Raw genomic sequence first — 13,297 nt, 5'->3', positions numbered from 1 at the left:
ATCTAGAAAAATGGGTTTGCAGGTCAAGTTCACAGGCTAGAAGCACCCTGAGAAGTGTGGGCAATTCTGAGGCTGGCTGGGATTGTGACGAATTGCAGCAGGTTCAAATCAGCCCTGGGTGAGGAACGGTGGCGTGAGCTGCACCTCTGGACTGGAGTCAGGAGTATTTTATGGACCGGAATCTAAGACCCCAAGCGGGTGGCCCGGTCAATAGTGGAAGACAGCACAGGACCTTTCTAGGGAGACTCCTTTGCAATTTCAGGAGTTCTTAGCCTGTGTACCCGGACACAGTAGTAGGAAGCTGGCCGTTTGGGGGCAGTCAAAACCTAGGCTCTTCTGTTTTTTTTTTTTTCTCAACCAAATGTTTGTCTTAGAAATAGTTTATTAATACCAATGGCAACAGTCCCTGTCCACAAGGGGCTTCAGGCTTTTCTAAGGGCCTCCCACAGGCTGCCAGGCTGTAGCCTCCCAGTCTCCATTGCAGAGGGCTGGGGTTTCTGTCCCTGGGGCCTTGAAAGGCTGAAAGCTGCAGCAGTCCTGGGATGTGGGAGTTTTGCTCTCTAATCTGTTAAGATATTCAGTAGAGATTTTGGGGAGTCTGTCACCTACTGGGTGCCATTCATGCGGCACATGGCAAAACAGTGAGGAGGGAACCTTCTGGGTGGTGGAAGTGTTTCAAACTTGGCAGGGACGTGGGCCAGGTGGCTGTTGCATCTGTCAGAATCATGAGTTATTTGCCATCAGTTCACTTCACTGTGAAGCTGGCCTACATGGATGCTCCAGCCCGGCTGTGCAGAGCCAGGCCAAGGGCAATAGGGTGCTGGGTACACCAGTACACACTTGCTGGTGGGGCGTGGCTGGAAGGACTCCCCCTCAGACTTGATGGCCCAGTGGCCTTGATGCCCAGAGCAGCTGAGGGCACTGTGGAGGGTTTCAGCTCTGTCTGCAGGTAGCAGAGGTGGGTGAAGAGGATGGGCTGGCACTTCTGGAGTGGGGCTGCTTGGTACTCATGCCAAGGAGGAGCCAGGTGCCATGGTTTTACACCCACCAGCAGGCCGTGGAGAAACTATTCTGGGTGGCTCCACGAAGCGGCTACTCAAGAAGTGGACAGGTCTCTGCACTGCATGAGGAGCCCTGAAGGAGCCGGAGGTCACATTCTGGAGCCGAGGTGGGAGCGAGGACCTCTGCTGCCTTGCATGCTGCAAGAGCGTGGCTGCTGGAGCAGAGCCTGGCCAGCAGCTCTCCCCCAGGTGTTGCTGCGAAGACCAGCCCAGGTCAGAAACCAGCATCACCCCAGAGGAGTGGACTGAACCTCCTTCAAACTTCCTTTGTTAAGCCTGAGCAGTGCCGGCAGAGGCAGAGGCTCAATAAGATCCCATCTGATGCACCAAGTTCAAGGAACAGTAGCTGTTGGTAGCCTGAAAGGCCAAGGACCTAGGGACAGACTGGGAAGGCACACTGCAACCCCCTGCAGAGCTGTGTACAGGGTGGTTGTCCTGAGCTGCCCCAGCCCCAGACTTGCCCTGAGGTATGGTCCTGAGCTGCCAGCTGGAGGTGGGGTCACTGAGCAGCACCCTCTGGGGCTTGGGGTTGGAGGTTGTGGTGGCTGTCCACCTCCCTGGGCCTCGGGGGTGTGCCTGCTCTGTGATCCACAGGGAAGAAGGGAGGTGTGCCATGTGGGGCTGTGGCGAGGAGGTGCTTCCTTCACTCCATTTGGGACAAACTTGTGCAGTCTTGCAAGGGGCACTGAAGGAAGGAAAACTGATCCTTGACCCCAGTTTTGCAGCCTTGTACCAGAGGTGGCTGGCAGGCATGTCGAGCTCCCAGGCACATGACCTACCTCCTCTATGTGTGACAGGTCTCACTGTGTGCCCGGGCTGGCCACTCAGGCTCAAGTGGTCCCCACACCTCAGCCACTAAGCAGCTGGGGCTCAGGGGCCCGCCCTCGGCAGCACCTGACTCCCTCTTTCCAAGTTCTAGGCCAGCCTGGTCAGCTTAGCAAGACCCTGTCTCAAAATAAAATTTAAAAAGGGTGGGGGTGTAGCTCAATAGTAGAGCTCTTGCTCAGCACGTGCAAGGCCGCAGGTCCCAAACCTAATACTGCAAAAATAATTTAAAAAGGAAAAGAAGCATCCGTCCAGCACTCTGGGGCAGTTGGACACCTTGGTTTGGTGAGAGATCAGCTAATGGAGAGGTTCATTCTGGGGTTTGCTTCATGTGCCCACCACTGCTCCCAGGTGGAGCCTTGACCCCACATAGCCCTGCTGACCAGTGCTTTTCAGGGACAGGCGCAGCCCCAAGCCAGCAGGTGGAGTCACTGGTGCTCACTTCATCCTGGAGCCTCACCTGAGCCCCACTTTTCTTTCCACACCAATTCAGAGGGAATGGGGGGCCCCTGTTCCCTGTGTGGCCTCAAGCTGGACCAGACCAGCTGTGCGTCTCTGACTGACTTGGCACTTGGTCAGCCTGAGTCGCACTGGTTTCTGTTGCTTCCCAAGAGCTGCCAGTGCCTGGTGAGCGAACAGCCGGCCAGCAGTCATCTTGAGCACTCTGGGGCTCAGACCTCCCTCAGAACTGAACTTGAAACCAATCTAGCTGGGTGCAGTGGCGGCACAGGTCAATAATCCCAGCAACCTGGGAGGCTGAGGCAGGAGGATTGCCAGTTCAAAGCCAGCCTCAGCAGTTTAGCAAGCTGCAAAAAATCAAAAGGATCTGGCTCAGTGGTTAAGTGCCTCTGGGTTCCATCCCCAGTACCAAAACAAGCAATGACAACAACAAAAACCCAAAGAAATCAAGAGCATTCAGGGCAAGGGGAAAACAAATTGGAACAGTCAGTGACCCCACCCAGGAAATGACACTAACTGGGCCAGGCAGGGCTGTGCAGGCTGCCACTGGACTGGTGAATGGGGAACATGGCTTTTCTTGCTGGCCCCAGATTCAGACATGCTGGCCAGGGCCTCCTGGCCCAAGGCCACCTCTAGTCTTCCTATGGACGCCCTGAGGAGGTGCCTAACAGCACCAGATGCTGGCTCTTCCCTGTCCAGGCCTGCCCGTCCTCCCAGGGCGGGGCAGGTGGGTGGGGCAGCGTGGAGGAGAGAGGGAAGTGAGAGCTGGGGCGGGGCTGGCTGGGAGAAGTAGAGCGCAAAGCGGAGCAGCAAGAGCAGGAACAAGGCGAGGTGACGGGGAGTGGCCCTGGGAGTGGGGCTGGCTGGGACCCTCTGGGTGAACAGGGAAGGGTGACTTGCAGGGTCTGGAAACAGCCAGGAATGGTGGCCCTGGCCTGTAGCCCTGGCAGGCTTATGCCAGACTCTGGTTCCTACCTGACTGCCTCTCCAAGCTGACCAGGGGGATGGGAGCGTCCTGGTGGGCTGTGCCCTAGAGGCAGAGGGAGGAGCCCAGGCTTATCCTGAGTGTGAGAGGTGGTGGAAGACCCCCTAGGGATGCCTGAGACCCCCAGTGTGAATTCTGTCCCCCTGGGCAGCACCTAGTGCCCTGGAGCAGGACTGTGGGGGGGTCTGACCACTGGAGGGGCTCCAGCCAGGTGGGCAGGCCAGGCCTTCTGCTGGAGGCACTTTGGCCAACTCCCTGCGGAGGGCCTGCCTGGGGTGGGAGGAGGAGGTGGAGCCTGGGGAGGAGCCCTCCAGGCTGGGGGTCTGGTGTGGTTCTGGAGCAGACCTCCTCTCTGCCCTTATCCAGAAGGACAAGTGCATTGCACACCGAGGGGCAGCCTGGCTGTGAGGCGAAGAGGCCAGTCAGGGGTCTATGGAATCAGGGCCTGAGGAGGGCAGATATCCCACAGTTACCCAGAGGAATGGGGACACTGACGGCTGTCAAGCATTTCCTCAAAGGTGTGCATTAGCTGGGCTCGGTGGCACACGCCTGCAACCCCAGTGGCTCAGGAGGCTGAGGCAGGAGGATAGCAAGTTCAAGGCCTGGGCAATTAGTGAGACTCTGTCTCAAAATAAAAAGGGCTGGGGGTTCAGCTTAGTGGTAGAGTGCCGGCTTAGCATGGGAGTGGCCCTGGGTTCAACCCTCAGTACCTGGGGGAAGATATAGAAGAGGCTGTTTTCCCTAGAGGTGAGTTCCCCATCTCCAACGGCATCCAAGAGGGGCTGGTGGAGGGGGAGCTCTGTGCTGTGCATGTCTGGGTGTGTGTCAGGAGGCAGATGTAGGGCTGGACTGAGCTAGATGAGCATTAGGGCTCCTTTTCATGCTGGGTCTGTGATTCAGTGATGTCCCGCCCAGGGGAGGTTTGAGGTTTCCTTGGGCATGGTGGCCCTCTACCTCACTACGCCCTGCAGCTGGACCCAGAAGCCTGGGCTGTTCCTTGGGTTTGTGCTCCCCTTCCTGCCTGTGCTGAGCCCCAGCACAGGCCTTGAAGGAGTGAAACAGAGTGGACAGCCACAGGCTGCTTGGGGGACACACAGAGGGAGGCATGAGAGTGCCCCTTGCTCAGGCGGAGACGTGGAGTAGTCAGGTCTTGTTGCAGGGCCACCTGCAGTGGGGCCTGGAGCTTTCCTCCCAGGTGAGAGGCCTGGGGGAACTCCTGGGGAGGCTGAGGAGGAGGATCTGGAAGATCCCTGGGACCCTTAATGTGGGCCCTGGGATGCTGGGCTCTGATGGGTGTGAGGCTGGAGGCACACATGGAGGAGGCTGAGGAGCTGTGGGTGCCAGTGGCTGGCAGGAGGGGAAAAGAGGGAAGGACCAGAGGTTGGGTTGGTCCCTCCTGGGAGAGCCTAGGGCGAGGTGGGGGACAGGGATATGACGGGGCAGCCTAGGCTCTACCCAGGGAGCCTGCTTGTAGCTGGCCAAGTCTGGGGCCAGGTATTGGGAGTTTACAAAACCCCTCAGGTGATCCTGGTATGTCAAGGGTGACTGTGCTCCAGATAGAGTCCACAGCAGCATGGGGTGACTTCAGCATGCGGTCAGCATGTGGATGCGCAACCTCACTGCAGAGCAAAGGAGCGAGGCCTCAGGCCTGCAGCCCGTAGGGGACCGCTTACTCATGGAGACCAGTTAAAGCCAGACAGGGAGCACCTTATTGGCCTGTCCAGGGTACAGGACCACAGTGACAGAGCCGTGCAGCAGGTGGGAGAGATCGGGCTCATTCCGAATGCAGCGTGGGTGGAAGCTAAGGAGCAGGGCGAGGGCCAGGGATGGCAGATGATTCCAGGGGAACAGCAGGGCAGGGTTCTGTCTAACAGACCCTCAGAGACTTGCTGAAGACCAGCCAGGCTGACCCTGATCTAAGGCCCCTGGGGGGAGGCAGAGGATGTAGCCCTGATGACGCTGAAAGTGGCTGGATGTGGAGGATGGCTTCTGGTGAAGCTTGCTGGTCGGGTCCTTTGCTAACCCTGGGGCTCACAGGGAGACACAGGGGAGGTTCCCCAAAGCGTTGTCAAGCACGTACTTTATTTAAAAAAATTTTGTTTTAGTATTTTTCCTTTTTTGCAGTGCCAGGCATTAAACCCAAGGCCTCACACATGCCCGGCAATGCTTTACCACTGAGTGCAGTGCCAGCCCCGCACCTACCTTCTATAGGACCCCAAGGCCACTTGCCCTGCTGTGGGGGCTCACGGCCTGGACAGGCAGGCTGCTTGTTCTCGTAGCACAGAACCCAGACTAGGGAAGCCCACAGCTTCTGACCGCACTCCTTCCTTGAGCTCTCCCTGCTGGTGACTCAGCCAGGGCCTGTGGGCACAGCATGTGACCCTTGGTGGGACCCAGAAGCAACTCCCCTCCCTTCCTCTCCTCCTGGGATGCCAAAGAACGCCTCTGCTACTCTGTAGCTGCTGGTGGAAAAGGAAAGGCACGGTTTTCAGGCACTGCACACCCATCACCCTGCTCTCACCCGCCCTGGTGCCTGCTTAGAACGCCCCTGCTTGCCTGGCCTCCATTCAGTGGCTCCAAGATCCTCCCAGTGATGCCCCTTGGCTTCTCAGCCAGTTCCCCTCGCCCTGACTCTGCCTAGAGGGAAGCCCCTTGCAAAGCTGAGCTGGGTGGGCACATGGTGTGTGTTGTGTGGAGTGCCGCAATGTGGGAAGAAACCAGCTGTCGCCACCCATTTTCTGAATCTTAAAGATGATGATGTGTTTTTAAAATGCCTACTTTTTGTATTCTCCCCACAATCCGTGCCATGGGTCGTCCCTCCTGACCCATGCAATAGAGATGGGTGCTTCATGCCAGCACTGAAGGGAGCTGGGCACACAGTGATGCCAGGGACCAGGCCTGGGAGCCGCTGAGGGCAGGGAGTAGTTAGGCAGCCTTTAAGGACATTTAGTGAGGCTTCACTTTGCTGTGTTTGGTAGGTGCCTTTCAGCCCCAGCTCGGGCCGTCTGTTTCTCCTTGAGTTCTCACTCTGTACCTTCCAGGACCACGCTTGTTCATTGTTCACCTGAGACAGTGAATGCACTGGCATAAAACTTCTGAAATCCTTCAGTTGTCATTTGAATCTCTACAGAACCTACAGTGACTTTGAGGAAGGTTAGAAGAAATAAGAAGTAGGAGAGACAAGGAGAAGGACAAGGAAGGACAATGCTGATCTGAGGTCCCATGCACCTGTCCATCCCTCTCACTTCTCAAGCTCAGTCTTCCCAGATCTGTCTCTCCCACTTTTATGGGAAACCTGGGCATCTTAGAGTTATTGCAAACCCACCCCCTCTTGTGAAAATTACCTGTGCACTTTAATTAGTTTATAAAATAAATAGATTAAGCAAGGGGAGATACAGTGTTTTTTTTAATGCAGTACTAGTGATTGAACCCTCGGATGCTCTGTCTACCAGGGCTACATCCCCAGGGTCTTGAGACAGGGTCTTGCTAAATTGCTGAGGCTGGTCTTGAACTTGTGAGTCTCCTGCTTCAGCCTTCAGAGTTGCTGGGATTACAGGCGTGTGCCACTGCACCCGGCTGCTTTTATTTTTATTATTTAATTCCTTCTGATTGTTTTGGGTTTCATTTGCTTGTCCTTTCATTTTGGGCTTTTTTTTTTTTTTTTTTTGGATACCAAAGGATTGAACTCAGGGGCACTTGACCACTGAGCCACATCCCAGCCCTATTTTGTATTTTATTTAGAGACAGGGGCTCACTGAGTTGCTGAGAGCCTCGATGTTGCTGAGGCTGGCTTTGAACTTGCAATCCTCCTGCCTCAGCCTCCCGGGCTGCTGGGATCATAGGCGTGCACCGCTGTGCCCAGCTGTCCTTTTCTGTCCTTTTCTTTTTATGGTGGAAGCTGAAGCCATTGGCTTTTGGCTTTTCTAATGGCAGTTTCTGCTTAGAGAGCTGCCTCCCAGTCTTGGTTATCGGGGTCTGAGTGGAAGGCAGGTGTGGCTGAGAGGTCAGACAGTGGGGACACCTGGCCAGGTGCAGAGATCTGGTCTCCACAAGCCATGCCCAGCTGAGTGACCATGTGTGACCTTGGACTTTGACTCTCCACCTGCTTTTCTTTGCCTGTGTAATTGAACCAGGGGCAATCCCCTCTTGGGCTCCTGTAAGTGAAGTAGTTGAATATACCTGGCCACCTGGCAGGGCCTTCCAGACCCATATGTGAGGGCCCTTGAGTCCCTGTGACAAGGATATTCTGTCTTGCAGGTCCGGAGACAGCATGTTCACGCCCATCCCCAAGAGGTAGGCAGCCACCCACCCTCCCCTCCCAGCACCCTCAGGGCTGCCCACTCCCTGAGCCCTCATCCACTCCTCCAGTCCTGGGCACCAGCCTTCTCCCTCCCCGCAGTGGCTCTCCATTCCCGGCCTCCGTGCGGGATCCTGGCCTGCACGTGTGGCGGGTGGAAAAGCTGAAGCCGATGCCCGTGGCGCGGGAGACCCAGGGCGTCTTTTTCTCGGGGGACTCCTACCTGGTGCTGTACAATGGCCCGGAAGAGCTCTCTCATCTCCACCTGTGGATAGGTACGGGGCAGAGTGGTGGGGTCTGGCTCAGGGTGGGGGCTGGCATGGGCCTCGGGGATCTTGCCCTTCCATCTCCCTCCTGCCCCAGGCCAGCAGTCTTCCCGGGACGAGCAGGGGGCCTGCGCTGTGCTGGCCGTCCACCTCAATACTCTGCTGGGGGAGCGGCCCGTGCAGCACCGGGAGGTGCAGGGCAACGAGTCTGACCTCTTCATGAGCTACTTCCCGCGGGGCCTCAAGTACCAGGTCAGGGCAACTTCAGCCCGTGTCCCCCCTTCCTGCCTGTCTCCTGCGGGTGGGGTGCAGAGCCCTGGTTGCTCAGGCGCATGAAGGGGTCCCTTCTGGGCTGCAGGAAGGTGGTGTGGAGTCAGCATTCCACAAGACCTCCCCTGGGACAGCCCCAGCGGCCATCAGGAAGCTCTACCAGGTGAAGGGGAAGAAGAACATCCGGGCCACAGAGCGGGCGCTGAGCTGGGACAGCTTCAACACCGGGGACTGCTTCATCCTGGACCTGGGCCAGGTGGGTGGCCGAGGCTGGGCAAGGAATGAGGCCATACCCCACTCCCAGTGGACCCTCCACCAGGGAGTGCCATCCCAAGCCCAGCCCTTGGGGTTGTCTCCAGGGCTACAGCCACCAGAGCCCCGTGGCTCTGACCTGTGTAAGATGGCCTCTATGTGGACTCAGGCACTTCACTGTGTACTTGGTCCCCTCCAGGTGACCACAACACCTCCCGGGTGAGTGCCGGAGAGGTATGGAGTAACGGCAGGGAGCACAGACGCAATGTGTCTGAGTATTTCTGATCCTTGGTTGAATCTGGTTGCACCTACATTAGAGGGCCACTGTGGGCAGAGCCGGCCTCCGGCGGTGTTCCCAGGCTCTGAGTCCACTCCCTCCCTCTCAGGAGCCATGGTGGCCTGGGCTACCTGCCTGCCAGCCACTCATGCATTGAGTCCAGGGTGCTCCTCTGGGCCAGCATGGGGGCCTGGGGAGGCAGCCAAGATGGCCTGTCTCCATCCTAGCCCATGCAGCAGTGAGTGGGTCAGAGGCCAGGGGCTGGGGCTCTCAGGCAGGGAGGGACCACCAGCCCCCATCCCAGGGAGGAGCCAAAGATGGACCTTCAGGGGAGGGAGCAGGCGAGCAGGGCTGGAGAGGGAAGGGGCATGGTCCTGGAGTGTAGGTGGCTAAGGAAGGCCTTGAAGACACTGCTTTGGGGCTGGAGGATGGCCAAAGATTAGGCGGGAGGGTCAACCTCGCTGTTCTCAGGAGGGCGGCGGCGGTGAGAGGAGGCAGGGGCACAGGGACAGGCCTTGTATCCAGTGGCAGTTCAGGAGAGGAGATGGGGGAGGGGAAACAGCTCTGGGGTGGCATCCCCACTTCCCCGCAGCCCGCCCCCCCCCCCCCCCCTCGCCATTCAGCACACATCTGTATTGTGCCTAACTATGTGCCAGCTCAGCTTTGGCGAGGGCCCAGGGCAGGGAGCAAATCTGTCAGGCTCACTTCCTAGAGTGAGAGGCTGGCTCTAATGAGGTAAAGAGGTGACATGGGCAAGAATAGCACAGTCTTCCTCTAAGGCCTGTCCCTGCCTTCTGTCACACATCCAGGGACAGTCCTCCAGGGAGAACAGGGGAGGCAGGACCCTCCTGGGCTGGGGCAGGACTCGGCCGCTGGCTGTGACCGGGCTGCCCCCTTCCTTGCAGAGCATCTTTGCCTGGTGTGGTGGGAGGTCCAACATCCTAGAGCGCAACAAGGCCCGGGACCTGGCCCTGGCCATCCGGGACAGCGAGCGGCAGGGCAAGGCCCAAGTGGAGATCGTCACCGATGGGGAGGAGCCTGCTGAGATGATCCAGGTTGGAGGACACTGGCGTGGGCAGCTGGGTGCCCTGCTTGGAAGTGGTCAAGAGAGTCAGTGATGAGCTGGGATGCAAGGGTGGCTGGGCCAGGGTACAGGCGTCTCTGTGAGGAGGAGCAGGCAGCCTGGCTGGTGGGTGGGTTGTGCTCACTCTCCCTAGTGCCTTGGTGCAGGACATGGTGAGCCAGACCAGAGGGGTGGCCCTGAGTGTGACGGCTTTAAAGTTTGGGGGCAGGAATTCCAGTATACCTGGCCTGCTCTGGCTCTGCAGGTTCTGGGCCCCAAGCCTGCTCTGAAGGAGGGGAACCCTGAAGAAGACCTCACAGCCGACCAGACGAACGCCCAGGCTGCGGCGCTCTACAAGGTGGGCACTCCAGGCCTTGTGCAGCAGGCGCAGGGCCGGGGCTGAAGGGAGAGGAGCAGCTCAGAGGGCAGGAGGATGGGAAGTGGGGGGTGGCAATCCCCAAGGACATAACTGTCATTTCACTTCGGGGCCCTTCCTGGTGAAGTTCAGAAGCTAGTTCCAAGCGTCCTCTGTTGAACAACTCTGGTGGGTCAGTGGATTTGGAGCCTCACCAGGCAGTGCCCAGCAGTATTGAGGTGGAGGGCAGGGGTGGGGGCTGCCTCGGCCAGGGCAAGGCTCTGGGGAGCAGGAGAGAGGGCCCTGGCCCTCTCTGGGCTGAGACGAGGGCTGGTGCTCCGGGAAGTCAGACTTGGCCTTCCCTTCCCCCCTCAGGTCTCTGATGCCACTGGACAGATGGACCTGACCAAGGTGGCCGACTCCAGCCCCTTTGCCCCTGAGCTGCTGGTGCCCGACGACTGCTTTGTGCTGGACAACGGGCTCTGTGGCAAGATCTACATCTGGAAGGGTACGCGGGGCTTCTCCACAGCCGCCTGGGCCCTGTAGCTGCCCTAGCCCAGGCAGGCACCCATGGCCACTGCTCTGAAGCTGCAGCCCCCTGCAGTCGCTGAGGGCCTGCTCAGACGTGTTGCTGGGTCCTGCCCCAGAGATTCAAGCTTGCTAGGCCTGGGGGCAGCTACCACTCCTGGCAACCACTCTTTTAGCCCCTTCCTTGGCCTTCAGGGCTTGGAGACCCCAATCCTGGACTCTGCCTCAAGGTGTGACAGGTAAATTCTAGATAAATTACACATCACCTTATGCAGTGGGTGGTGAACTCGCAGAACTTGTTTCCCAAGAGATGGTATCGAGAGATGGTATTGGCTGGAGGGAAACTGCTGTGCTGAGCCCTCCTGTCCTGCCGGCTCTGGCCCTCAGGCCCTGGGCCCTGGCTTTGCTTCCTGGAGCCTGTTTCACCTTCCTGACCAGCGGACAAGCTTCTCTAAAGCAGGAACTGTGTTTATCTGATGGTCTCGATGAGATAGCTACAGGGTTAACAAGCTTGCCAGCCCCCAGCCTGGTCAGGAAGAGAGGTGAGGCGTCCAGAGATGGCGGCTCCCAGCGGCTCATACTGCGGCCTCCCAAATCCAGCAGAGACCTGGGATAGGGGCCTGGAGGTGCTGGCAGCATGGTTGATCTCTAGGGTTTGGGGAGGGGATGAGAGAGGCTCCTGCTGAGGCTGCTTTTGCCCTCCCTGGAGGGGACGTGCCCCGCGGCACTGATGCCAAGCATAGGAACCTCAAGCAAAGAATTATTACAGAAAGAGAATCCAGAGGAGAAACGGGGAGTGTGAGAGCCAGGAAGATGGGTGGGTGCCTGTGGGTCGGGTGCGGCTGGTGTGTTGACAGGGAGGGAGTTGAAGCATGTCAGTTCAGATATGCTGTAGTTCACGGGGTCCCCACAGCCTGGCTGCAGAGCCAGCCACTGTTCCCAGCACTATTTCTTTGGGAAAAATGCCTTGAACTGGAGCACAGGTTGGGTTTAAGGACTGTCTGCAGAAATGGGTGGATTCTGCATGGTTTATTTTGATTAGCACTCCAGTAGCATAACCATTATACCAGTGGAGACTCGCTGGCATTATAGAAGTCTGTTCTCCATAATAAATTGTCCCTTTTGTTCTCAGTTTGTCAAGAAGGCTTGAGTTGGGCACGGTGGCCACGCCTATATTAAAGCAATTTGGAAGGATGAGACAGGAGAATCGCAAGTTCAAGGCCAGCCTGGGCAACTTGGTGAAACCCTGTCTCAAAATACAAAATAAGGGCTGGGGATATGGTTCAGTTGGTTTAGTGCTTCCCTCGCCTGCACAAGGTCCTGGATCAATCCCCAGCACCACCACAAATAAATAACGGCTTGGGATATGGTTCAGTGGTAAAGTGCCCCCGGGTTCAGTCCTCAGTACGAAGAAAAGAAAAGGCTTGCTAGCCATACAATTGACAGGCACAACAGGTAAGGGTCCTGCCCCTACAGTTTGATGGAGAGAGAAAACCCATTCTTCCTGATGTATCCCCCAGGGCCCTGGTCAGAGCAGAAGGTAGTTTGTGCTGCTGGAGATGGAATCCACGTGGTCAAGTGCTCCAAAGTGGGTTTTGATGGTCAGACCTGGCAGAAGTAGTTTTCATTTACCTTTGAGATGCCAGTTTAGAAAAAGTATTACAAGGCCGATTTCATACTTCCAAAGAGCTATTTGGCATTCTCATTAACAAAAATTTGATAGCTAGTCTGTGGACCCCTGTTAAATTTCTATTTGGCATTCTCATTAACAAAAATTTGATAGCTAGTCTGTGGACCCCTGTTAAATTTCCTCAAGAAAAATGGGATGGAAACTCTAAAGGATCTCTGTTCTTCACTCCTCCTGTGCTGCAGGGCGAAAGGCTAACGAGAAGGAGCGGCAGGCGGCCCTGCAAGTGGCAGAAGGTTTCATTTCCCGCATGCAGTATGCCGCAAACACTCAGGTGAGGAGGCACCTTGGGCCCCAGGCCCCACTCCTGGGCCTCCTTGTCCAGTGTGGTTGGCCTGTGCTCCCTGGGACCACTGTCTCTGGCTGTGACTGCCCCTGGTAGCCATCATTCTGATAGGGCTCATGGATAACAGGTGGCCTCTGCCAAACTGTACTGGTCCTTGAAGCAGGGCTTTCTCAGCCTGGTCCCTGTAACCCGTCTCCCCTCTTCGCGTATCTGGAGGAGCTGCCTGGCCTGGCCTGCGTGTGCTTGGGCCTTCTGTCCCACCCATTAGTGATAGAGGTGGCAGCTTCCAAGCCAGCCTTCTCCCCACTGTCCTGCAGGTGGAGATTCTGCCCCAGGGCCGCGAAAGCCCCATCTTCAAGCAATTCTTCAAGGACTGGAAGTGAGGGTGGGCGTCCCCCTGCCCCTGACTGCCTTTGCCTGCTCAGTGTTGAGAAGCCCCGCTGACTTCAATAAAGGAAACCAGTGCCTTCCCCACTCTCCCACTGCCTGCCTGTGTGGGTTTTCATTGCCATGGAGGCAAGGGGGACTGGAGGTGGCCTGGGTCCTGCTGGCTGATGGCCCAGGGTGGGGCTGAGAGATAAGCACCATTCTGGTCTGGGCGTCTGCCTCTCTTGCTCCTGGGCAAGGTGCCCCTCTTGTCTTCACCTGCTTCCTTCTCCTGTGTGTGGTGTGGGGGAGAGACAGCA

The 13,297-nt window shown here is 57.4% G+C and overlaps 1 protein-coding gene across 1 annotated transcript; it reads left to right on the top strand.

The window, feature by feature from the left end:
• Positions 1-2,881: 2,881 nt before the first annotated feature.
• On the top strand, positions 2,882-13,090 carry Capg (capping actin protein, gelsolin like). The gene is made up of 10 exons (XM_077791687.1): positions 2,882-3,176; positions 7,588-7,623; positions 7,730-7,902; positions 7,991-8,145; positions 8,252-8,419; positions 9,598-9,747; positions 10,021-10,113; positions 10,486-10,618; positions 12,511-12,599; positions 12,929-13,090. Exons 2-10 carry the CDS (start codon positions 7,601-7,603, stop codon positions 12,992-12,994), a joined length of 1,050 nt encoding a protein of 349 aa, XP_077647813.1. The 5' UTR covers positions 2,882-3,176; positions 7,588-7,600; the 3' UTR covers positions 12,995-13,090.
• Positions 13,091-13,297: the final 207 nt, after the last annotated feature.

Source organism: Urocitellus parryii, chromosome 12 (assembly GCF_045843805.1).
Source record: "Urocitellus parryii isolate mUroPar1 chromosome 12, mUroPar1.hap1, whole genome shotgun sequence".
In the NCBI taxonomy this organism is placed as follows: Eukaryota; Metazoa; Chordata; class Mammalia; order Rodentia; family Sciuridae; genus Urocitellus; species Urocitellus parryii.
The sequence above is the reverse complement of the archived record's forward strand: the minus strand, read 5'-3'. Positions and strand labels throughout refer to the sequence as shown.

Bases quoted from the DNA above. Each gene is read 5' to 3' on its own strand.
- Capg (XM_077791687.1), top strand. From the start codon at position 7,601: ATGTTCACGCCCATCCCCAAGAG. The intron at 7,903-7,990 runs GTACGGGGCAGA...CTCCTGCCCCAG, and splicing joins TCATCTCCACCTGTGGATAG to GCCAGCAGTCTTCCCGGGAC. The intron at 9,748-10,020 runs GTTGGAGGACAC...CTGGCTCTGCAG, and splicing joins AGCCTGCTGAGATGATCCAG to GTTCTGGGCCCCAAGCCTGC.